This window comes from Gossypium raimondii, chromosome 12 (assembly GCF_025698545.1).
Source record: "Gossypium raimondii isolate GPD5lz chromosome 12, ASM2569854v1, whole genome shotgun sequence".
Lineage (NCBI taxonomy): Eukaryota > Viridiplantae > Streptophyta > Magnoliopsida > Malvales > Malvaceae > Gossypium > Gossypium raimondii.
In genome coordinates, this window is record NC_068576.1 from 46,460,200 (window position 1) to 46,486,511 (window position 26,312).

Here is a 26,312-nt window from a genome sequence, read left to right on the forward strand (position 1 = left end):
TGCATAGTTAGTAATTTGTTAATGAAATAAATGTATACAAATAGATGTTTTGATATTTGCTCGGTATATGATATGTCTTGATAAATGTTTAAAAATGTTTTAAGTATTTGAATGATATAAAATTTTGATTAGTTAAATGGTAATGAAAGGGTTGAAATTGAAACATGATTTGAAAATGTAATTTAATTAGTAAAGTTTGATTTATATTTGGTGTGGATTGTTAATGACCTATGTTTTGACGAATAAATTGTTTTGATCATTAGGTGAGATAAATTAGGGTTTAAATATATATATTTACATACACATAGCGCATATTTATATACAGCTATGGTATTTGGTTCATTTTGTTAAGTATGAGATTTCGATATTTAGTAATGCTTCGTAACCCTAATCCGGTGATGGATACAGGTTAGTGGTGTTACATATTAAGGTTAAACCTACACGAATAATGAATAATAGTGTCTGGTTACCCATTAGGGTTAAACCTACACTATAAATATCCTAGTCAAGGCTTAGAGTACATGTATTCTAAAGTCTGCCACATATGCTGCCTCTGAACCTTCGGGCATTAAACCTTAACTCGATATACGAGACTTTTACTAAGTTCATCGAGATTTAACCTCAACTTATACCACAATTCATATTCACCAACAAATCACTAATTCATATTTAAATATAACATATCAACAATAGGAATTTAATTATACTGTTTGAATCTACCTGACAAAACCGTAATGGTTAAGGTAATAGGGACTAATCGACAATTTTTCTTTTTCCGCGTACATCCTCTAATTGTTGTAATTCTTGATCTAAATCATAATTTGACTCAATTAACTATTCCAATTATCATTTAACAACATAGTTAAGTCATATAGTAGATCAATGTCATCTATACAACAATTATTCAAGTTTTGCATTTATCTCAATTTAATCCCTAAAACCAAAAATACTATAACATTTAGATTCGAGCTTCGATTTCAAAATCGATCTAAATTCCATTCTTCTACAGTCTATTAGAACCTATATTATATATAATTTTATGCTAATTTTGAATTTATTACATTTTAGTCCCTAAGTTTGAAACTAACAACTTTTACTTTACAAACTAGTCCATTAACATATCTAAGCTTCAAAACTAACCAAATAACCACAAAAGCTTCAAGAATACATCGATGACATCTTTATAAATCTCTAACAGTTTTAGAAACAGAGATACGAGTTAGCTAGACCTAATTGCAACAATCTCAAAAAACATAAAAATTATAACAAATGAGTTTAAAATCACTTACCAATTGAAGGATTTAACTTGAACGTGACCAAGGGTTTTATCCCTTCTTACATTCAGCTTTTGACAAGAAAAAGATGAAAAGAATGTTTGTTTTCTTTTAATTTTAACTTATATACATGATTAACTTATTATTAAATTATAATTAGTTTAATTAATCATTAATTTATTAACATTAACCTTAATTAATACCTTTGGTAGATTATCGTTGTCTATCACCATCATTTGACCATTTACCAATGGTATAATTACTCATTTGGTCCTCCAATTAATTAAGATTCCATAGTGATTAATTTTTATCACTTTTACAATTTAGTCATTGTACCTTACTTAGTCACTAATTTGACAAATCTACCTATCCACAATTTAATTCACCTATAAAATCACTCTATAAATATTTAATAAAAACATTTTCAATCTTGGTTTATGAAAACAAGGTCCCGATACCTCATTTTTCGACACCACTAACTTTTGGTACTCATCATTTGTACCTTGACTAATTGACCAATTAAAAAAAATCTACCAAATCTTGATTCACTAATATATTATATTTAACTCATAAATATTAATTAAATGGATCTACAGACTCTCTCATCAGAAATTTGGTCCGGAAGCCATTGTTTTCGATACCACTGAAAAATAGGTTGTTACACATGAGTTGTTTTATTAGCGCTTCTACGAATTCAATGGAAGGATTGAGAATGAAAGCCAGAAACAATATAGTCGTAACCCTTAATCAATGATTCTGAGTCTGAAGCACCCCAATTACCATGGGATGAGCTTGCCAAAGTCGTTAACTATCAATCTCCAAAGCAATATCATTCGTATGTAAAGACCAAAGCCAAGAAAGAGCCTAACGGGCTACCAAGATCTCTACTATAAAAGAATCCAAAGTACTCTTCATAAAAATCGAGATGCATCGGATGAATTCTCCCGTATTATTATGCACCACCGCAGTCTATCCCGTATTACTACTAGCGACAAATATAGCACCAACAAATTTACATTTTACCTTATCGGTCAATGGCTTCTTCCAACATTCATCACTATCGTCCACCATTGGTTGAGGCCCCAATTGAGACTTATGAACCATCCGCGCACCAAGCATCCATGCATAAATTTGTCCACATGTTGCACAACATGCTCCACCATCATAATTTTTTTATTCCCCAAGGCAGTGTTTTTAGCAAACAAAATTCCCCAAAGCAAACATAAAATCCATCGCTTGAAATCAGTATGTTACCCTACCAAAATCCCACAAATAAAATAAAAAATCGATTGAGCAGATGGAAAAATGTCCACTACTTGCTATACAAGAACAACAACAATAAGGCAGCAAAAGAAAACATGTTCTAAATCCTCTCCATCTTGAAGACATCTAACACACGTCGGGTCAGTATACATACCTCACGACAAAAGCTTACTTTTACAAGGTATGAACCCTCTTAAGTAATGTCAAATATACTCCTTAATTTTTGAGGGGGTTAATGTAACACCCCTATACCCGGTCTAGTCGTACAGACTCGGTATAAGACTATTACATTTGGTGTCAAAACAGTTTTGGCTAAATACTGTTTAATTTAAACATTTATACATAGTATTTTAACTTACCAAACCACATTTGCAAACATACTTATAGTTTCACTAATTCATTTCATATAGACCAAAATACTTCAAGTAACCCAAAATAGATAGAATTTCAAGAGTTTGCATTTTAGTCCCTAACACATGGAAACACATTTGGTCTACATATGTACATGCCATTTTAATTCAAAATATGGTACCTACTCTTAAAGCTCTTGAGGATGTGATGAGATGAGAGATCTCCTAACTCGATTCTGCCTCTTCGAGTCTAACTGTACCTACGCGTTAAAAATAAATGCGTTAAGCCGGTGAAGGCTTAGTAAGCACTACAAGAATAAATAGGTAAGTGAATCATAACAAAATATTTTAAAATTATTCAATTAATACATATTTACACACATATAGGTTTCTTCAGCTATGCCTTACTTTAATAAAAAATTAACTTACCTTTTTGTAAGTTATCAAACTTACCTTAACACATTGGTGATTCACTTTTGTTCACAACTCATATTCTTAGCCCAAAGTAGACTTTATAGACCACACTGGATATACGGAACAAATACAGAGGTGCATTATTATGCACTATTGAATAGAGAGCACTAAAGTGCTATATAGAGAGCACGAATGTGCTAAACGGAGAGAACTAATGTGCTAATAATTGAATAGCGCGCTAAGGTCCCTTAATGACATGCCACTAATATCCTAATAGTTCTAAATTCCGTCTACTTGGGCATTAAAGCTGAATTTCATGTATTTAAATACTTTACATAAATATTTCAAAAAAGATTTCTCATTTCTCCATCATCTACAATTTAGTCCACATTTCACAAATCACAAATATCACACATTTTTCACACATATACTTTTACCATAACATCATTACTTAGTGTTCAAACAATATACCGTTTCATATTCTCCACCTATAATTTTCTTTACAAATTTCATAATTTCATAATCTAATCTTTTTTTCTTTTCTATTTACAAATTTAAATATATATTTTACATTTCTATTCTAAGTAATTCCATACTACAATATAAGTATTTAACTAAAAATAATTTAAAAATCTTGTAGTACTTATAACAAAAGGTTAAGATGATGTATTTTCATCTTCCTTCACTCCTTAGCCTTCTCTTTCCCTTTTCTTCAATTAGGCCCTCTCCTTTCTTTTCTTTCTCTTCAATTTCATATAAAACATATAACATTTATATGTTAAAAAACAATCAAGTGACTTTCCTATACTATTTAATAAAAATAAACATGTATGGTATGATAATTTCATCATTTCTTAACTTAGCACTTTGATTTTTACTAAGGAAATTTCAAAGAAAAATTAAAGTTTGAAGCTTGGATGGTTCAACTATGATGGTAGGACATGTAGGGAATTAAAAGAAAAGTTGGATGGAAGTTGGAGGGAGATGACTAAGACGGTTTGTGTTAAGAAAAGATGATATATTTTCATCTTTTCTCTACTTTTCTACACCATTCCACTAAAATATCTTACATTTTTAATTATAATGGTCAAATTGCTACTAAGTCATGAAGCCATCCATCTTTTTACTTTTACCCATCATTATTACACCTAATGAATATCCACTTGGCTAATTACCACTTTGTCCTTCCTCATATTTCATATTTCCTAGTATGACTCATACAACACTTTGGTTAAATTTCTTTTTAACCCTTCATTCCTTTCCTCTACTATTATATGTCTCCTAACTTAATATTTTTCCTACTTTGGCCACAACAATTTCTTTATTATTTCAACTAAATCAATATATCTATTTTAAAATTTCCTACATAAAGATTTTTTTTTATTTTTTTATTTTTTATTGGATCTATATATTTCCTAATTTAATACTTAAAATTTCTATTTATTATATTTTTAAAAAATTATACTAATTCTTGACTCGATCCATCACTGTACCTAACCCCGAGTTAAAATGTGGATGTTACAGTTAAAACCTTTTTCCAAAATGTTTGCTAAGGCCCATCAACATGATAATCAACTACATTCGTAAAAAAATAAAGAGCCATTTATATCTGGACCTCATCGAATAATAATCATTAAGAGTAAAATGCCACATAACCTGATCCTCCATAGGAAACCAGCTAACCGACATACAAAGAACCTAATTAGCGTCGTACGAGGAGAGAAGCCCTTCCACCATACCCATAACTCAAGAACCTCCATTAGGATACAACAAGCCACTAGCTTTCATATGATTAACCCCTCTAATGGAACAAACTTGTCTCATCCCAAATCTGATGGGTCCAAAAGAAAGACATATAGTGGTGAAGGTTATCTATTTTGGCGAACTTAAGTGATCTATCCGAAAATTTATAAGTTTTTGGCGATTTAATGACTGATGCATAGAGTATCCACCGTAGAAGTAATTAAAGAGTTTATATCTGGTTATTCTGTTATTTAAGAAAAGATTAGGACAAACAAAGAGTAAGTCTAGTAAGAGTTACCGCCATATGCATAGTATGCCCAATTGCTTAAGCATTATGCTAGTTAGGTTTTGTAATGTGATTTGGTAAGTAGCCAACTAAATTGTCTGGTCAAGTAATATTTGCACAAGATCCTCATTTATATTTTTTTTGGGTTTTGCAGGCCAATAATGAGGACAAATTTTGGATACAATCAACACTTGTAAAGTTCCATTAATGGGGAACTAGATATATATATATATATATATATATATATATATATATATATATATATATGAGGTGAGAATGATTTGTTTGAGAATGGTTTTTCTTTCTTCAATATTACTCTCTGCTGATTCTTTTTAAACTTATATGTTTTCTTCTCCTTTATTAAGCTGGAAACAAAGGTTTTTGAATTAATCAGAGGATGTTCCACCTCCTGGGAAGTCTGATAGCTTTGCATTATGATTTTTTGAAAGAATAAGGATAGTAAGAAGCTTTTGAACAATGAGTTGTGAATAAGAGACCCTGCATAAGGGTTGTGTGTAATTGAGATGCTAGTCATTTTCTTGTAAGTAGGTTTTAATGGTGGTTCCATGTTCTTTAAGCAGTTGCCGCTGCTGGTTCGTAAGAAATGTTTGAGTTTTGGAAGCTGCAGTCTTGGTGAGTATCAGGTGAGTCTCTATCTTGGCTCTTGCATGTGGATTGTTCAAATTAAAATACATATAAAAAATATCTAGGACAATTGGTAAATATGTAGAGAAGTAATACAAAGATTCTGCATGAGAAGGGTATTGTTTGAGTAAAAAGTTAAATTGAAAGTCTGCCTAGGACTATCTAATAAAATAGAGTAAGCATCAGTCAAGTATGTGAACAAATCTAGGTAAGTAGCTTCTATGTATAACATTCCTTGTGATTTCTCTAGTAAGATAATTATAGTGCTAACTAGACTGGCAAATCACAATATGAAGATATATGTAAGACCATGTGGTAGAGACTCATGGCATTATATGATAAGTGAAACATTCATTGTAATGCCTCTAGTGAAATGGAGATCGACATGAAGATGAATAAGCCCATGAGGGAGAAACCCATGGCACCTTCTGTGGAAGTGTGCTGGGACAATAAGCATGTGATTCTGTAAGTGCCTTTATGACGTTTTTGGGGCTACCTACATGGCAAAATCTGGTTATTTGCCTTTGTGGTAAGTTCTGGATACATTTCAAGGTTTTCATTCATAGGTAATTTTACGTTAATGATCTAATACATCATAAGTTAAATTGGTTTGACTAGTCCTGTGATGAAGTCGAATGAGTCTTAAGGGAAGTTTCATGAAAGAAAGTATGTATCTGTGTTTTTAAAAAGGGTATCCACCGTAGTAGTTTGTTGGTAAATGATATAGGCGTATTTATAATTATGTAAGGTATAAGTGTTCGTTAGTCTGAGTTTGTCTACAATAAGTAGGATTGAAATATGAGTTATCTGATATTCACCATATCTGCATAGCATCATGTCTCGCTCTGAAATCATTTGAAATCTGGGACGGTTGTCAATTTGGGCATTCTTGTGTTATGTAGCATAGGCATTTGAGATTCTTCTTAATGATCTGGAACATTTCTTCATTAGTGTGAGCTTGTTTTTATTTGAATTAGAGTATGACCTGACTGGTAGTCTGATAGTTATCCAACTCAGTATGCAGTTCCACCAAGGCAAGATTAATTAATACATATCCGTCAAAGAGTAGTATTTATGAATAACTATTCTGGGAAAATGGGAAGTGTAAGTTTGACGAGGAAATCCTTTGAAAGTGAATTCTGTATAAATATTCTTTTGAGAAGTATCCTCGTTATTTCAAGAGTGAAGAAAGGTAGAAATCATTTGGTAAGGTCTGGAGTCATCCAAGTAATGAAGCGAGAGATGATACATTAAGTATGGAAACTGGCGTATAGGCAATAAACTGATATTATCAAAGTGGCCGCCAAGGATAGTGGTGTAACTCAAAATGTTTAAAGGAAGGAAATTCAACTAGAAATGCTCCAAGTATTTTGTATTAAAACTCGCTAAGATCTCTTGAACTTACAAGTGTTGTTCATGTTTCAGGTGTTGCTATGCAATTGTGTATATGCCAGGAGAGACAAGTCAAGAATGCGCCATGGAAATGGCGAGCTAGAATAATATGCATATAGGAAACATCTTAGGAGTAAGGCGTATAGTAAACCACGCCTTAAAGAGTCTGTTTTTAACACATCATTGAGCTGTACTGTTTTATGTTATTTTACGAGTCTGTTGTATTTATTGAGTGTTATATTTATTTCTTTTGTCTAGAAAACCTTTATTAAAATAAAATGAAGTATGTTGAAAAGAGTTATACGCCAATTGTTTAAAAATTTATTCTAAGTGTTGGTACGTCGTAATACCCGAAATTCGAACTCAGTGATTCGGGTCGGGTTAAGGGTTTTACAATACATGATATAAAAATTGTCGTCATCATTCTCTTAAGGATCATTATAAACTTCAACTAGATTCCCCTTACCAATCTACCATTTAACACCTTTAAGAAGCACCTATTTAACCTTATGAATACTCTTCCAAATAAAAGGACCCGAACCCTCCAAAGAATCAAGAAAACCGCCATTCAGGAAGCTCTGCACGAAAGAGGCTCAGGTGCAGTAAGGAACCTCCATCATTGTTTACCGAAAAGCGCTAAGTTAAAACAGTAAAGATTGCTGAAACCCATGCCACCAAACTTTTTCGAGACACAAAGCCTGTCCTAAGATTCCCAATGTGTTTTCCTACGGTCAACACCGGAACCCCACCAAAAGAAATTCATCATTTTCTTCAGATCATCGCAAAAATTATGAGGAAGTAAAAAAACACTCATACTATAAACCAGGATAGCCTGAGCCATTGTTTTAATCACCACCTCCTTCCCAGCCCGAGAGAGGAGCTTGTTCTTCCAACTCTGAATGCGTTTACTCAATTGTTCCTTAATAAAAGCGAAGACCTGATTTCTTGTTACGTTTGATAAGAGATGGAAGATCCAAGTACCTTCCATGATTGAGAGATGCACTAACGCCAAGAATATTACAGACAATATGACAAATGTGCTCCTTAATTTTCGAACTGAATATAACACTGGATTTCATAAAATTGATGACTTGCCCAAAAGTTGCATCATACTGTGAGAAAACATCCCTCATTGTACTAGCGTCAGACCCATCAGCTCAAAAGAATAAGAAACTATCATGGACAAAGAGTAAGTGAGACACCGTAAGACTCCCATGGCAAATAGAGATCCCATGCAAATCCCCACTCCTTTCCTCCTTGCGCAACAAATAATTAAGACTTTCTATACATAAGATAAAAAGAATACGATGAAATCGGATAACCTTGACAAAAGCCCCCATCCACCACCAGGATATGCACAACATCATCCAATCCACGCCTCTTTATGAAATCCCATGTGCTCCATTATAAAAAAAAAAATTGCATGAGAGTTAAATTGTCCATTGCATGTATTATTACAGAAAGTGTCCTTTGCGTGATAGAACTATACTTGTATCTCTTTTGTTGATCTTGTCTCGTTACTTATGTTAAGTTGTTGTTCTTGAAACTTGGGTGTCTTGGAGTGTTTATTAATTTGGACTTGAGGTCCATTTTCTTAGGCTGATGTAACAACTTTGAAACATTATTGATTTCAAAAAATATCATTGGCATGTACAAAAAGAAAAAAAAAGGAAAGAAACGTGAAATTGAGAGACGGCGGCATGGATTTAGTAACATGTTCTAGTGTAAATCAAGGATAATCCAAGGCGTGGCTACAATGTTAGGAAGGGGTGGTATGGATCAAAACAGCGATTGGAATGGTTAAACGACAATGATTACATCACTTGGAAATGGGTATATGATATAGTTGAATTAAATAAGAAAATGCATTTGATGCATGAATGAGGCAGCTAACCAGCAAGCAGTATAAACCTCATCTTAAACATAGGCAACGGAATATTAATTTGTGGGAAATTAGGTTGGCTAAGTTGGAAAGCGTGTATTAATTTTTGTTTAATCCAGAACAAAGGTGAGAGGCAATGATTGCATGAATGGCACTGCATTAAATATTTATGATATGATATTACTTTTAACTTTTAGTTTCTTTATAAATTTAAGGAGAGTGCGGAGTAATTTAATTTGACTTTAAGGGAAGGGATGGGGTCCCAAGTCCCAACCCCTAACTTAGCCCTCTGCTGGATTGAATGATATACAACTCCACACGTGGACTCTGATTCATGGACGCCCTCCACTCCAACCATTTTCATACAGTCAAAAAACAAGTACTATTATGATTGTAATAATGAAGTTAAAATGTTTGATAAGGTTGAAAATAAAAATATAAACACCAATTTTATAATAGTAGAGATATTAAAGTGAATTACAAGGTCATCCTCACTGAATCCAAATATTTTCAATCACCCGAACGAAAATCATTGCTTTTCGCAGCTCTGCAATATTGCCTGCCCTCATAATTCTTCACTCAATTGTTGTTGTATTTGAAGCTTAAAAGCTTGGTCTCTTGCCTTATCTTTTCACACGCTCTCTCTCTCTCTCTCTCTCTCTCTCTCTCTTTCTCTCTCTCTCTTTTCAGAGAGGGAAAAAAAAAAGAAAGAAAACAACTGGGTTGAAAGCTTCCCCGTCTGAAGGGAATTCATAACTACAAAACATTATTGCAACAAAGAGAAATTCAAAAAAGAAAAGAAAATAGACCCACACCACACCCACCAAAGTCACTGAAATTGAAGGTGGTCACCTACAGATCATGTCAAAATAAAAATAAAAAAGTGTTGGGAATCGCTAACACATGATCATGGACGGCGAAAATGGGATCTCAACGTCAAAATTCCCTCTCCAACTTCTAGAAAAGAAGCAACCACCTTGTCCAAACAAAGGAAACTCAGAGACAAGCTCCGAACCACCCAAGAAAACGCCACCAAAGCGAACATCAACCAAGGACCGCCACACCAAGGTGGAAGGCCGAGGACGTCGCATCCGCATGCCTGCTACCTGCGCCGCTAGGGTTTTCCAGTTAACAAGGGAGCTCGGTCACAAATCTGATGGTGAAACCATCGAGTGGCTGCTTCAACAAGCAGAACCCGCTGTTATAGCCGCCACTGGAACAGGTACCATCCCTGCAAATTTTACGTCCCTTAATATCTCTCTCAGAAGTTCAGGCTCCACTCTCTCTGCTTCCCACTTGAGGAACACTTACTTCAATCCAAATTTTACATCACAACAATTGAGGAATATGGCTGACGACTCTTCTTCTCACCAACAAAGGCGGATTTTATTTCCGGAGGATTCATTAAACTTTCCGAATGTGAACACTTTCTTGCAAACTAAACAAGAGATGCGGGACAGTACTAGTGTGGATTTTTCGGCGGCGGAGGATACTAACAAGGGGAAGAAGAGAAGACCTGAGCATCATGAATTATCACAAAATCAAGTCGGGAACTACTTGATACAATCGACTATGGGTTCGGTTCCGGCAACGTTTTGGACGATCACAAATCCCAGCAACCAAGGCATCAGCGGGAGTGGCGCTGCTGATCCTATGTGGACCTTTCCTTCAGCTAATAATACTAATATGTATACAAGTACCACGTCTAGTGGGGTGCATTTTATGAATTTCGCTTCTCCGATGAGTCTCCTGCCCGGACAACAATTGGGTACGGGCATTGGTGCTGGTGGTTCATTTAGCGACAGTCATCTAGGCATGCTCCAAGCACTAAACGCATATAGGCCGACTCACAGCACCAATGTTTCGGAGTCTCCGGCCACCGGATCACATCAAGTATTACACCATGGTGAAGAACATAGGCATGATTCAAGTAGCTAGTAGCTAGTAGCTAGTCTGTCCATTTGCCCTTTACAGCAAATTATAAGCTTATGGGCTATGGCTTGATCATGCTTTATTTTCTTTTCCCTTATTTTCACTAGTACGTATAGAAATATATAATTGAGTGTGATATTCGATTTTGGTGTGAGCGAGTAATGAGAAATCAGTCGACTAGGGTTTGTTAAGAAGAATTAATATTTATATTAATTCAGGTATCTTTTTGGGGCGTGATTAAACAGTTCGATATCAAATGTTAAGTTGTTAATATGTTTATCTTTTAACATTACCAAACAAATTAATCTTCAGGCCCAAGGGAAAGATACTATATTTATACCTTTATATTGATCAGGTTAGGTTTAACAAGGTCATCATTTTTCTCTCTTTCTCGCTATTACAGTACAAGTGTTAACAGAAAAGCTTCCATATGTTGATTAATTTTAACGAAATGGTGAGAGCACTGACGGGGAGGGCACAATCTATACAAAAAGGGTTCCGCAATTGTGCATAAATTCAAGCGCTGGAACGGGCATTTGTGATGATTGTTGCCATTAGATCATCAGCGCGCAATAAAAGGTTCAATCATGTCTGCAAGAATAAAGAGAGGAGCCCACACGTGTGATCAGCCTTTGGAGTTCACTGATTTCTCTGAGATGGGTGAGCCCCCTTGTGAGTGTTGCAGGTCACTAAAAGCAGTAGGCAATCACTAACTAACAACAGGATCCTTCCCTCTTTCTTCATATTAGGAAGGTTGGTGGTGATATAGAGATTGATTGGTTTAGTTTTTATTAATTTCCTTATCATTAAGAAAGAGAGAGAAAAAAACATATCTTTATTCATCTCTCTGAAACCCTTAATCAAGTTGTGGGGTTTTCTCTCTGATAACCCTTCAAAACTTAACAGATGACCCCAAGCAGTGGGTCTTCATGGCATTTAAGAATGTCAGCTCAGTTGTTTCTTTTCTTTAAGTGGCGAAGGACTGCACATTTCTTTCTTCTTCATCATCTTCTTAGATTTTCAATGGCAGAATTAATGCTGGATGCTGCAATGGCGGCTCTCTTTGGCTTGAAGGTCTACTTTTTTTCTAAATCGGGGAACCTTTTCTTTTGTGCAGCATTTCTATGAAGATTTCCATGCAAACTTCTTCATTCTCTCTAATCATTATATTAATATATATATATAAAATAGTATTAAACGTTTTTTCTTTGTGTATCCTTGTTTATTATCATGGATAATTGCTTTGTTTTGCAGCATTATTAACAAATTATTCGAGTTCTTGACTTAATTTTAATTAAAACTTTACAATTTTGAAATCTTATATTTGAGTCTATAAAATTGTGGTTTTCGGGTTTATATAAATTAATTTAATTATTTTATAATAAGAAAAATATTGATTTTTTGAAAGGAGTTGATGAGATTCCTTTACCAGTACATCAATGTCTTCATTGACAAAATAAAACATTCATGATATACATGGGTTAATTTCAGTAGGTCATTTCCAAATTGTAGCCTAAATTTTAAGTTTTCATTGAGTCATTAAAATATATCAATTTAGGATTAAATGTTAGCTTGAATCTTATGTAGAGCATATTTAAAATGTATAGATCAAATTTTAAATAGATCTATACTTATTATATAGAAAAATTTAACTCTAAAGGTGACAAATTGTCTATGAATAACATAGTTACAGACTAAAATTCACTAGAAGGGCTAGTGGGTGTAGTTGTAGTATAATGGTAGAGTTATAGACACCTTCATTCCTCAGAAACAAAGCAAGGAATAATGCAAAACTACGAGTTCTTCAGAAGTGTAATGTGGGATAGTGTAGAGAACTTAAGAAGATTTTGGGTCTGGTGGTGCTTGATGAGTTTGAAGTTTCGAGGAGTTCCAGTTCACACTTGGACTGTTCTGACATTTTTAAAGGGGTTTTAATAGAGGTAATGCTCATATTATTCAAGTTACCGTGGAAAATTGATAAAACTTGTAAATTGTCAGATGGAGATATGGTTGAATGTCGGAGGTGGATTTGGATGATTGCAAGATTGATATTTAGAATTCTACAATCCAATTGGATTCAAGTCAAGTTTTCTTTATGGGTTATTTTTCATAGTTTGTCTTATTCTAATATTGCTATTTCTTTTATACAAACAATTCACATTTTAAAAATTTTGGAGTTGAATTTATTGGATTTTTATATTTAAAATTAATTTGATAGAATGTGTAGATATTAGAAAGTTAAATTAATAATAATAATAATAATAAAAGCATGCGCCAACTTTCCATCACTCCTATCTATATATTAAAAAAGCAATTAAAATATTTAACTTTAAATATTTTTAATTAATAATTAATAATTAAATAACCAAAGTAAAACAAAACCAATAATTTAATATTGTACTTTACCTAAAATAAATTTAAAGCGGCACATTAACAGAGCAATGAATGCAAGGTGGCACTTTCTCTTCCTTAATTTAATGTGTTTTAGTGAGTCATATGTAGATGTAGGAGCAGGGAATCATTTCAATTTTATTGACCTCCCATCATATGCCTTTTAAGCTCTGTCTAATCCAAATTTGGGGCCAGCCAGTCAGTCCAATCTTCTCTATATTCAGGGCTGCGGGGCTTGACACTAAGTTATCATTAATTACCATGTATTTGGGGTCCCATATTTAATTATCACCTTCAACCTAACAGTATTTATGCAATTTCTTCTTTCACTCCCCAACGCTATGCTACATGAGCAAAGCTAATTCCTTCAACCCCAATTTTGCTGCAATTATCAACCAAAACTCAAGCCAATGGGTGCCATTCTATATGATATGCATGCCTGTAGAAGAAGGCTTTTATATATATATATATATGTAAAGTACCTTCATTGGCTGCCAGTGGCAGGACTACCCTTCTAATATTAAATAACATTTTCAAACATATATAAGTGGAGTGAGAGTCCATCCCATTTCGTTACCATCATAAATCTTACTTATCACAATATATTTATTTTTAATTAGTAAGAATTATGGATGATATAATAGAGAGAGTTGATACTACTAGAAAAAAATGTTGATGAACTGACCAATTGAAAAGCCCAATACTGAGGGGTGTTTGCAGGAGGCAACTACCGCAAATATTTTGCTGAATCTTTAATCTTTGGGCCAATCAAACTTGGACTCAGAAAAACAAAATAAGTTTTCATTACGTAAATAGAATTATGTTGAGTCCGAATGCTCTAAAATGGCAGTAGCAACTTTATGGTGCTAACTACTTGTTACCATACCAACTTGATGTCAAATATGTACCACAAAAAGCTATGCCAATAAATTAATTTTTTTTTCTTTTATATCCTTCAAAACTATCAATATATCTTAAACATAAGATACAGATATTTTTTAAAATTTTATTAAAAAAATCAGCTTTGGTTAATTATATATCAAGTTGCTATTACAATTATTTCGTTTGAAGTCTGACTCATTCCTTAAATATTTAGGCATTCCAAGGGAATCTTAAGCTTGTAAAGATGGTTTGAAATTTCAAGTTTTTATAGAAGAGGCATGTGACAATAAGTATGCATTTACTTAATAAAATCCAAATTTAGGGGTTACAAGATAATGAATTTAGGGTTATGAACATTCCTTCTTTAAGGGTTACAATAGGATAAATTTGAGGGGGTTATGAACATCCATTTATCAACGGATTTACAACACTCCCCTTTGGATGTCCATTAATGAAAATGTCTCCTAAACAAAAAAAAACTTCATTAGGAAAGCCTCTATGAGATAAAAACCTAATGAAAGAAAAAAGTACATAATCTATTATTACAAGCTACCTCGTTAAAAACTTTTACCAGGAAAACTCAGTGGGACAAAATCTTAGTTAAAGGAAAAAAATTACATGTTTTAGACTCCCCCTAATGGCAACATCTTTGAGTCGATGCATTTTAATCTTGTGTAGTAATCATTCAAGCGTTGAAGTTGGAAATGCCTTTAATAGAATGAACTTGTTGAACTTCTATATCACATTTTTCCTCAAGATCATGAATACCAAAGAATAATTTTGGTAAATTAATATGTTTTGTTCTATCACCTTTGATGTAACTATACCCTTCAATTGAGCTATACGTGTTGCATTATCTTCATATAAGATAGTTGGCATCTTTTTGTAAAGCCAAATTACATATCTTTTAGATATGTTGGGTCACTAACCTTAGCCAAACACACTCTCGGTTTGTCTCATGCATTGCAATTATTTCTGCATGACTTGAAGAGACGGCAGCTAATGTCTGCTTTGTTGAATGCCATGATATGACAGTGCCTCCACATGTAAATAAATATCCCGTTTGAGATCGACCTTGGATCCGATAAATATCCAACATCAACATAGCCAACTAATATGGATTTTGAATCATTTGAATAAAATAACCTCATATCAATGGTCCCTTTGAGATATCTAAATACATGTCTGATTTCATTCAAATGTCTACATGTTGGAGAAGAATTAAATCTTGCTAACAAGTTTACAACAAAAGCTATATCAGGTCTTGTGTTGTTTGCAAGATACATCAATGCCCCTATGGCACTTAGATATGGTACTTCAGGACCAAGAAATTCTTCATCATTCTCGCAATGACGAAATTTATCTTTATTCACATCTAATGATCTTATAACCATCGTGGTACTCAATTGATGTGCTTTATTCATGTAAAAAAAATTTTAAATTTTTTAAGTTGACTGATGGACATTAATTCCATATTTTAAATGCTCGACCTGCATGCCAAAACAAAAATTTATTTTTCCAAGAACTTCATCTTAAATTATTTCTTTAAACAATTTAAAGCATTTTGAAGCTCTTCAATATTTTCAATAATATTTAGATAATCAACATAAAGAACAATTATCACAAAACTTAATCCAAATATTTCATCTCAAATTTTTCTTTAAATAAATTACTGCATTTTAAAATTATTCAAGAATTTTAATAATATTTAGATAATCAACTTCAATAAATTGGATATTTTATAACTTTTTTAACAAATATTTAGTAACATCTATTTTCAAGTGATGCAATCATAAGAAGAAAAGAAAGATTAGATAGAGAGGATCCATTCCACTAACATGGAAATGCAACCAATGGTGCGATTTTTTATTATTATTATTATTATTATTATTATTATTATTATTATAGAATTAAGAAAGTTTAAGCATGTGCGGATGTGCTGGAATCAGTCACCCAAACAACACTTTGATGGTGTAGAGAGAGAGAGAGAGAAAGAAACGAAAGCCAGCCAGGCTGCAGCTTAGACTTGAATACCAGTGCTGTGTACTTTGGTGGTTTTCACTGCTTTTTCCATTCGGCTTTTTGGGAAATCTGATTTCGACTCAACCACCCACCCACTCTTTCATGGCCCCCTAAATAATCAACGTTTTCAATTTTCTATTTTTTCATCCCATTTGCAACCAAGGTGGGCGTTTTTATATAAAAAAAATTTAATTAATTACGAAAATAGGTTAAAAGGATAAATTATTTATAAAATGAGTTGTTTGTTATAGTATTTGTTGGTATCGTTTGATACATTAGCAGCATCACTCTCATTTTCTAGTCTATCATGAGCTAATCATCAATGTTTAAAAAAAAATTGCCGCTAGTGTGTTAGGTGGCACCCATATGTATTTTCCAAAATAGTCATGAAAATATGGGTGTATACATGATGGAAAGAGATAACTTTTTAATGGTGTTGTTGGTTTGTCAGACGGCACAAGTGATAATTTAAAAAAAAAAAACTTGGTGCCAGGAAAAAAAAGTTGAGACAAGTAAAAATAATATTTTTGTTAATGGACGTCGTCTGTGTGTCAGGCATCACCACTGATAATTTTAAAAAATATATATATTTTTAATTGGTGGCGTTGGTGTGTCATGCCTGCACCAATATAATAAAAAAATGGTTATCAAGGGAAAAAAAGAGAAACCGAAAAAAAAATTAATTTATTTGTGGTGTTGTCGACGTATCAAGTGGCACTAGTAGTCCCGCGATGCTGTCAAGTGGCACCACCTAGTATATATACTTGATCCCCGGTCAAAAAATCTGTTTTTGTTGAAGTTTTAGATTTTTGATGAAGTTTTTGCTTTCTGATGAAGAAAAGAAAAAAGAAAAAAAATACTTTCAACTTTTTTTTTCATGAGATCAGAATTTTTTTTAAATCATCGGTGTCGCTTGATAGTCTGACGGTAGAATTAAAAAATATTTTTTTTATTTTTTTCCATCAATGTACCTTTATTTTCAATAATATTTTGGAAAAATACATAACAAAATTATCTTTTAAAAAGAACACATCATTACATGATGATTGACTGAAAATGGAGGATGATGCTGCCAATATGTTAAGCGGAACCGATTAATACAGTGGCAAACAATTTATTTTCATAAATAATTTATCCCAATCCATTTTCATAATTAATTAATTTTTTATATTATTTTTTTATAAAAAAGCGACTGAGATGGTATACTAACATGCACCTGCTGCATCTTCAACTTGGTTGACTCAACACCATTTTCTCTATTTGGAGTCCCAACCTCATCATCTGGACTTCCAACCGTCTTATGATTCGCTCTTCTTCAAAGCCGCCGCTGTTGTTGTTGTTGTAATACTGCTTTCTTTGTCAGCTTCTAAGGCTAAGCAAAGAATACTAAGTTTTTTTTTTTTTGTCGTTGTCATAAAAGAGCATGAAATAGCAGGAAACATAGGATAGTTAGCCACATTGGCTTATTTATCATACGAAACCATCAAGTCGAGCAAATGAAAACAAAGAACATAGTGTTTCAAGGGATCCCTAGGATTAAAGGTAGATAAAATTCCAGATTAAAAGCTCCAGTCGAGGTGAAATTCCAGCCTCAGTGGTACATAATGAAAAGCAATGAACAGGGGTAGCCAATTGAGGGACCACAAAATAAGATTAAGAGAAGGGATGGGTCCAATTGTCCTTACCAAAATTGACATAGAGCCATCAAAACTGATGGTTTTAATTGAAGAATTTTTGCCCAAATGGAGTCCAGGTTTTGAACAGCTCTCCAGACTCCAACCAAAGCTTGATTTTGGGCTTTCGTTTGACGGAGGCCACGTCCCCCAACCCTTTATGGTTTGGTAACCACAACCAGTTCAATTTACGAAGCTTAGATTCATTTCTAGTGCCGCCCCCAAAGGAAATTCCGATTCATACGATCAATCAAATACAAGCTGGGAGCTTGCATGGAATGGGCATAGTGATGGATTTGATGAGGGTGAGTCTACCATAGGCGATAGAAGGTTAGCTTTCTTACCAGATTTTTCTACAATAAAAAGTGTACTTGTCTATTTGTGACCCTCATGATTTACGGCGTTTTCTTCCAGAAATAATACTCTCCCTTTAATCTAAGAAAATTAACCACGAAATCAATCATTAATGGAATACAACAACTAGCATTAACAATAAAAAATCATAGTAACATAGCAAGAGGATCAAGTCATCCAGTACATGCCAATCCTCCCTGACTATGCTCCATTATCTTTCTGTTTTATTCAAAAATGCAAATGCTTGAACAAATGACATGAGCAAAAAGATTAACTTTATATACAATTACTAATAAATTTTATCTGACTCTTTAAATGATATATAGTTGCTTATGAATGTAAATACAACAATTTAATAGAAGAGAGATCAACTCACGGTTGGTCTGTAATTAAACTTTCAAGGAAAAGCCTTTGTGAAGAGAATAAACTAGTTTATGTATAGGATTGATGTTGTAACTTGATGAGTAAGTTTAATTTAACTGAATTGACAGTAAATTACATTTAAATAAGTTCCCATAAACATAGGAAAATCTTCTGAATTGCATAACTCACTTTTGTATACTTTTTTTACACTTCCAATGATTCATCCAAGAAAATTCAACAAACTTTTAATAATAAGGAACAAATCTCAAAATTATACATGAAATTTTGATTATGATTCAATTATACGCATCTAAAGAAATAAACACATCACTTTCTTTCCATATTAGATAAATATAATTTTTAATAAATAAATAAAATTATTTTTGTGTGCAATATAAAAATACAAAATGATATTATATAGATATTTTATGACAACTAAGTCAAATCAAAATTTCATGTATAAAATTAAAAATATATATACAAAAGAGGTGGAGTTGTATGTATAAAAAAAAAAAGAAAAAGAAAGAAAAACTGTAATTTGGTGCATTAAAGTTACAACTAAAACTACAGTGGGACATTGAACTGTGAATAGAAAAGGAGAAATTGTCCCACCAACCTTTGGGTGTAGCAATTAATTCGAACACATTCCTTAAACAAAGGACACATTCCCCCCCTCTTTTCAATGGGTTGTCGTTCACCTTTGCCAGCTCTCTCATAGCTAATAACTTGAAGAGATATCTGGTCCTTACCTTAGCTACACGCATTCTATCCACTCAATGCTAACAAAGAAATAGTTGAAGGCTTAGAATCAAAATGATTAAAGAAATTTTAACAGTTTTGTAAGACATTTGAATGAATAGGCATGCAAAGATGGATAACTCAGCCTACCACAACCCCTAATTCTTGGACCCAAAGGTAACCAAATTAATTACCCGGACTGCCTCTATTTGTCGTAAAAACCCTTTTAGTTTCGAGGACCACCCACTTCAGAAATAATAAATAAAAACCACTTTCAATTTATAATTTGCTACATTTGGGCGATGAATATAAACCAAATTCCTTGGAATTAAAAAAAAAAAAGATTTATGAAGTTGATATCATTGGGAATATGATTATAAATATTAACTTTTTTTTTACAATAAAATTTTAAAATTTTAAGAGAGATTCAAATATATTCATTAAATTGAGTAATAATAAAATAATAACTTTAAAGCACTGTACCATTAATTGAGTAATAAAATCTTTGTAATTTTCTCACTCAATTTTTAGGGTACTTTCATTTTAGTCACCCAATCATTAAACCTTTAAGGGTGATTCATATCATGCTCACTGTAACACCCCTAACCCGTATCCGTCGTTGGAACAGGGTTACAGAGCATTACAGGGTTTACTGATCAATCAGACAGACATATCAATATTAATAATAAAACCAATCAAAATCATATATATTGTCCCTTAAACGAGCCCTCGGGACCCAAAATATGCATTAGAAACAAGTCGAGACTAAGTCGGGTGCTCAAAGAATTTTTCAGAAAACACTGAAATTTTTCAAAGTTTCAGGGGTCACACGACCATGTGGTTAGGCCGTGTGACTCACACGGTCAGGAGACACGCCCGTGTCTCAGGTCGTGTGGGTATTCGAAATAGGGATGCACGGCCGTGTCCATACCCGTGTAACTCTCTGACTTGGGTTACACAACCAAGTCACATGCCCGTGTGCTAGACCGTGTGAGCATACTGACTTGCATTCTTAAGAAGATATAGGAGACACACGGCCGTGTCACACATGGCTGAGACACACGCCCGTGTCTCTACCCGTGTGGACGAAAATAGGTCATTTTCTAAGCCACATTTCTCACCCAATTTGACACCAACCTAGCCTCAACAAATTATACATCAATAAGCCATAACAAGACATTCAAATCAAGCTAAAATCAAATCTTAAACATGTATTATCACCACATACAACCAATATGCCCTTAGATACCTCAAGTGACAACTTAAAAATATGTCCACCAAATATCCAAACTTACCTAATTAATTTACCTAACCAAGTTATCAAAGTTCACTACAATTCAAATACATGCATACATATATCACTCATACTAACATCACGATTATACCCTAATCTCATACCAATATGTAAATTTGATTATATAAACATAATATTTACATAAGCTAAACTTTGACCAAGACCGTACAAAACCTATTCATGCCATGTAAACCGTATTTAACGTTTCAAATACTACCGAGATAAACTGGATAGTGTGACTTGAGTGCTGATCCAATCGCCCAACCTTCCGATAATCTACAAAGACATTAAACTATACAAATAAGCTTAATGAAGCTTAGTAAGTTCAACGGGTTAAATAAAAATCTTACCGAATCTACTATAACAAGTCAAATAAATAAAATCATTTATGTCAACTCCCTGTCATTCACAGCTTCACTTGATCAATACATCCGTATTCAAATCAATACAAAAATAAATAACATGTCTTTCAAATTCATTAAATAAATTACTTTACCGAAATCTTTCCATTCGAAGAACGACTTACGGATAAGAGTATATCGTCAATAGAAGCTCATAAGAGTTAATCCACCCAATCACGCCAAACAGAAAGTAAAACACGAGAGTTCGCAACAAATGCTGAACCTCGGTTTTACTTGGGTAAAATGCTGATATCTCCCTCCAATACCATCATACACCAAATTACAAATGTACTTAAATCCCGCGTTCAATTCAAACCGAACATCCAATCCAATATTATAATTTCAACAAAGCAACAATAGAATAAATGCATAATACTATTTATCAATTTATACAAATTTTAAATTTTAACCGTATGAACTTACCTAGATTGAATTGTAGTAATTGCAAAAGTTCTGAGGCTATTCCACTATTTTTTCTTTTTCACAGTACCTACGGGATCTTGATATAGAATATAAAATTACTCACTTATTAGCATATATTTTCATTTCCAATTAATTTTGCAATTAATACCCTTTTATTTTTAATTTATGTAATTATCCTAAACTTTTACAAATTTTACAATTTAATCCCTTAATTTGTTAATCTATCAAATTAACTAATTTTCTCAATCAATAATCTATCTAAATATTCTAGGCCCTCATACAGCCCTTAATAAACCCTAAGTTCACTATTAAACCCTGATATTTTAACTTTTCACAATTTAATCCTAAAATCAATATTTAATAAAATCACTTTATAAAATCATCATACAACATAATCAAAGTTCTAAATCCATGTTATTCATAAAAACATCTAATATTTATCAATATTAACTTCCAATTTTTTTAATAAAATCAAAAACAAAGGTATGGTTTAATTGGATCTAATTTTAAAAATCTCAAAAATATAAAAATTACGAAAAACGGATAAGAATTGAACTCACATGAAACAAAAATATGAAAAACCAGCTTAAGGCTCCCTCCTATAGCGGTTTAAGTCGAAAATTAGAAGAAGAAATGCATAGGAAACCTTTAAATTTTAATTTGTTTGTTTTTAGTTTCACCAAAATTACCATTTTGCCATTCAATGGCTTTATTTATTATTTTTCCTGAACCTGCCGCCCCACCTTTCTAATTTACGAATATTTATTACTTAAGTCCTTCCTTATTTATAAATCAAACCATTTAATCACTTAATTATTATAATTAGCAAGTTTTGTACCGTTTTCAATTTAGTCTTTTTTTAATTAATTAACTATCGAAACGTTAAAATTTTTCAACGAAACTTTAATACCACCTTAATGACACTCCATAGATATTTATAAAAATATTTACGGTTCGGTTTATAGAAACAATGTCCCGATACCTCACTTTCTAAAACCAATTGACCTAGGGTCTTACCACTCGAACCTAATAAATCATTATAAAACATAAATTACCAATTCAAAATCCTTTTTAACCATATTTAAGTTCGTAAATATTAAATAATAATATTTAGGAACTTACTCGTCGAATTTGGTGGTCTCGAAACCACTGTTTCCGACACCACTGAAAAATCAGACTATTACATTCACACTTTCATTTTGATCACCCAATTTTTAGGTCACTTTCAAAAAAGATCATTTCCTTAAGTATCAATTGAGATTAAAAAAAATTAATGATTAAAGTGAAAAAGGTAAAACTAAAATAATTGGTTAAAATTTTCAAATTGTACTTGTTTATCACATTGTCGAAAATTACAACTTTTTCCATATTAAAATTTTAATTTTAAAACATAAAAATTAATTAAATAAATTGTTGAATACTTTTATTCTTTTATAATGTTAATTAATTTTTACTGTAATATTGAAATTAATTAAGTTGATTTCATTCTAAATTTTAAAATTTTATTTTATATTTCCATATCATTCTTAATAAAATCAACTCAAAATCATATTTAATAATTATCAACGAAACTTAAATTTTTTTATTATATACCCCAAATCTTTCATACTAATCTAAAATCAAACAAAATCATTACAATTATTAAATTAATTGCTTGTTAGTGATAAAAAATAATTGGGTTTTATTTGGCATAACATATAAAATTAATTTAAGAAATTTTCTTTGCTTTTATTTTAGTATGAAAGACTCGAAATCATATAATTAAAAAAATTGGGTTTCATATACAATTATCAAAATGATTTATTTGTGTAACAGCCCAATTTTTAGTAGTGTCGAATAGTGATTGGAGATCATTAAATCCGATGAAAAGTTAGAAAAATTTATTAATTAATAATTATAAGTTAAGCGTGATTTTAGAAATATTTTTGAATTAGTGAATTATCGGGTCTCCGTCTTGGTAAAACGGACTCATAAAATAATTATTAAAAATATTTATAGAATTAGTTATATCACCAATTGGATTTTAGTTAAGTGAATTTAGTTAAATTAAAGTTAATTGAGTATTAGGACTAAATTGAATTAAGTGTGAAAGTTAATTATAAAATAGAAAAAGGTGAAAGGACTAAACTAATAATTAAACCACAAAAAGTGACAAGTGTGTGGTAATTATAAATACATGTGTAATAAATATATGTATACATTTGTAATTAATATATGTCCATACTTATTAATTAAGTAAAAGATATTTATTTATTATATTATTAATTAAATAAAAGAAATAAAAGATAGAAAAAGAGAATAGAAACAGAATAGCAAAACGAAAACAGGGGAGAAAGGAAAGAAGAAGAAGAAGAAGGGAAGGAAAGGAAGAAAATTTGGGATTTCAAGGTTCAAGGTTTGATTGGTAAGTCAATTTAGTTTCTTTTCTTGTAATTTTGATATTTTTGGAATCCCAGAACAAAATATTACTTGATTTAAGTTGAAATTTTGAAAGTTAGTAAATTTTTAGATGTTGTTCATGTTGAATTAATTGAAGAATTAGGGATTAAATTGATAAAATTTCAAGTTAGAATAGAGAAATGGATTAAATTGTAAAATAAATTATAGGTTTTGAATTAATAGGGACTAAATTGAGAGAATTTAAAATTAAGGATTTTGGTGAAATTAGAGAGTTAAATTAGTTTAAAGTGGGAATGGAATGAAAATATGAAATTAGTTTTGAGAATAAAAGTTAGTCTCGGTTTAGAGACTAAATTGAAATTTAGGCAAATATTGAGTAAAAATTAAAATATTTAATGTGAAATTGAATGGTGTTGTTTTGACGATTTTTAATTATTTTAATTCCGTAGCTAGCGTCGTATTGGAATTCTCGACTAAAAAGGGGAAAAATATAGTCGACATCGAATAGCTCGGAATTCTTGGTTTGTATTTCTATAATTCGAATCTAATTATTGATTAAATGTTAAAGTTACATATTTTATGTAATTAAATTGGTTAATTTATGAGATTGCACCACTAATTTTCCCATGTTTATTTTGAATTTTGTGCAGAAATACAATTTGGGGCTAAAAAGAAGAAAAAGGAAACAATTGGGCTAGATTGAAGAAAGAAGCAAAGAAGGAGGACCAAAACAGAATTTTTCCAGGATTAAGTAGCTGAAATTTTTGTTCACTTATTAGGGAGATTATGTTGGGATTTTTTGTATATCATGGAATATTTTCCTTAATTTTCTATGACTAGTTGGCTCCTAATTTAGTAAAGCCACTAGTATAAATAGAGGCTATATTGTTTATCAATTCATCAATTCATAAATCAAGCTTTCAATTAAGTCTTTCATTAAGTGTTTTTTTCTTTCTTCAAGTATTTTTCATCTAGTTCTTTTATCAAGTTTTTAATTACCAAGTTTTTTTTATCAAGTTTTGCAACAAGTTCTTTTTAAAGTTTTTCATCAAGTCTTTTCATAAAATTTTCCATCAAGTTTTTAATCATTTCGTTTTTAAATTAAGCTTTTATCTCTTGCAATTCCATCTTTTCTTTCTTTCTTTTTTTTTTGTCAGCAATTAATTTCCAACCTTGCGTCACCTTCACCACTCACTTTCATTTTTTTCATTTATTCAATCTTATTTAATTATTCCAATACCAACATGCCCCAAACCTTAGTCAACTAAACCCATTTTCAGCTTTAGGCCGGAATTAGCCTCGTCAAAACCCGTGAGTTACGCACCGAGCAAATTAACTCCTAAATTCTAGTACTTATTATTTCTCCAGATTAAGAGTATGATTTTGTCAACTCACAAAGTCAGATCAACACTAAATCAAAAAAGACGTCATTTGATTTAGTGTGATTAGACGTACAGTTGGAATTCCGAAAGGAACGTTTCTAATCGGTTTTCTGTGAACACATTGGCGTGCCAAGTGGAGATTGCTGTTTGGTTCTGTCAAGGGAAGTAGTAACCGGATTTAAATGTCCCACGCGGTTGAGGGCATTGGTTCGAGCTAGGCTCTTCTAGAACTCAAAGCTGCCGAAGTTCTAAATCACGAACGTTTCGTGGTTGTTCGATCGGTAAGGGTTAATTATTGGACGTTCCATAACTAATTTACACAAGGAAGAGTTGGTGTCCGAGGCGTCCTTGGTAGCTATAACTAGCTTATTGGAAAAGAGGAGTTCATCCAATTTCGAGGATCGGTTCAAAGACGAGGAAAATTCGCGCCTAAAGCTGAGCTTATTCTAATTAATTTTTCTTAATATTTATTTCATTGTTTTTATTATCCTGTTTTCAACTTTTACTTTTTACGTTATTTTTCTGTTTATTTCAGGTCATCAAATTTTATCCCCCCGAATTTCTTGGGCACGACAGCTGCCCCGACATAAATCTGGTCAAGAAAGCAACAATTTACAGTAAACCAGTCTCTGAGGGATCGACCTTACTCCCTACACTGCATAATTTGCAAATTAAGGCGTAGGTTTATATTGGTGGATTCGACACCCATCAATTATTAATTGTTGTATTTTGATTAAATGTTATAGTAAGTGATTAATGTGAGAATTATTGTGTTTTACAATTGAAATGGATTGTTTTGATATGTGAT

The 26,312-nt window shown here is 32.2% G+C and overlaps 1 protein-coding gene and 1 long non-coding RNA gene across 2 annotated transcripts; both read left to right on the plus strand.

Annotated features, from left to right (window-relative positions):
* The first annotated feature begins 9,749 nt into the window (after positions 1–9,749).
* On the plus strand, positions 9,750–11,452 carry LOC105764521 (transcription factor TCP15). The gene has a single exon (XM_012583122.2). The coding sequence runs from the start codon at positions 10,153–10,155 to the stop codon at positions 11,185–11,187; it is 1,035 nt and encodes a 344-aa protein (XP_012438576.1). The 5' UTR covers positions 9,750–10,152; the 3' UTR covers positions 11,188–11,452.
* Positions 11,453–23,323: 11,871 nt separating this feature from the next.
* LOC128035317 (uncharacterized) lies at positions 23,324–25,058 on the plus strand. The gene is made up of 3 exons (XR_008191684.1): positions 23,324–24,126; positions 24,572–24,643; positions 24,773–25,058. It is a non-coding gene; the product is annotated as an uncharacterized LOC128035317 (long non-coding RNA).
* The last annotated feature ends 1,254 nt before the right edge of the window (positions 25,059–26,312 follow it).

Coding starts and splice junctions, on each gene's coding strand:
- LOC105764521 (XM_012583122.2), top strand. CDS start 10,153: ATGATCATGGACGGCGAAAATGGGATCTCAACGTCAAAATTCCCTCTC.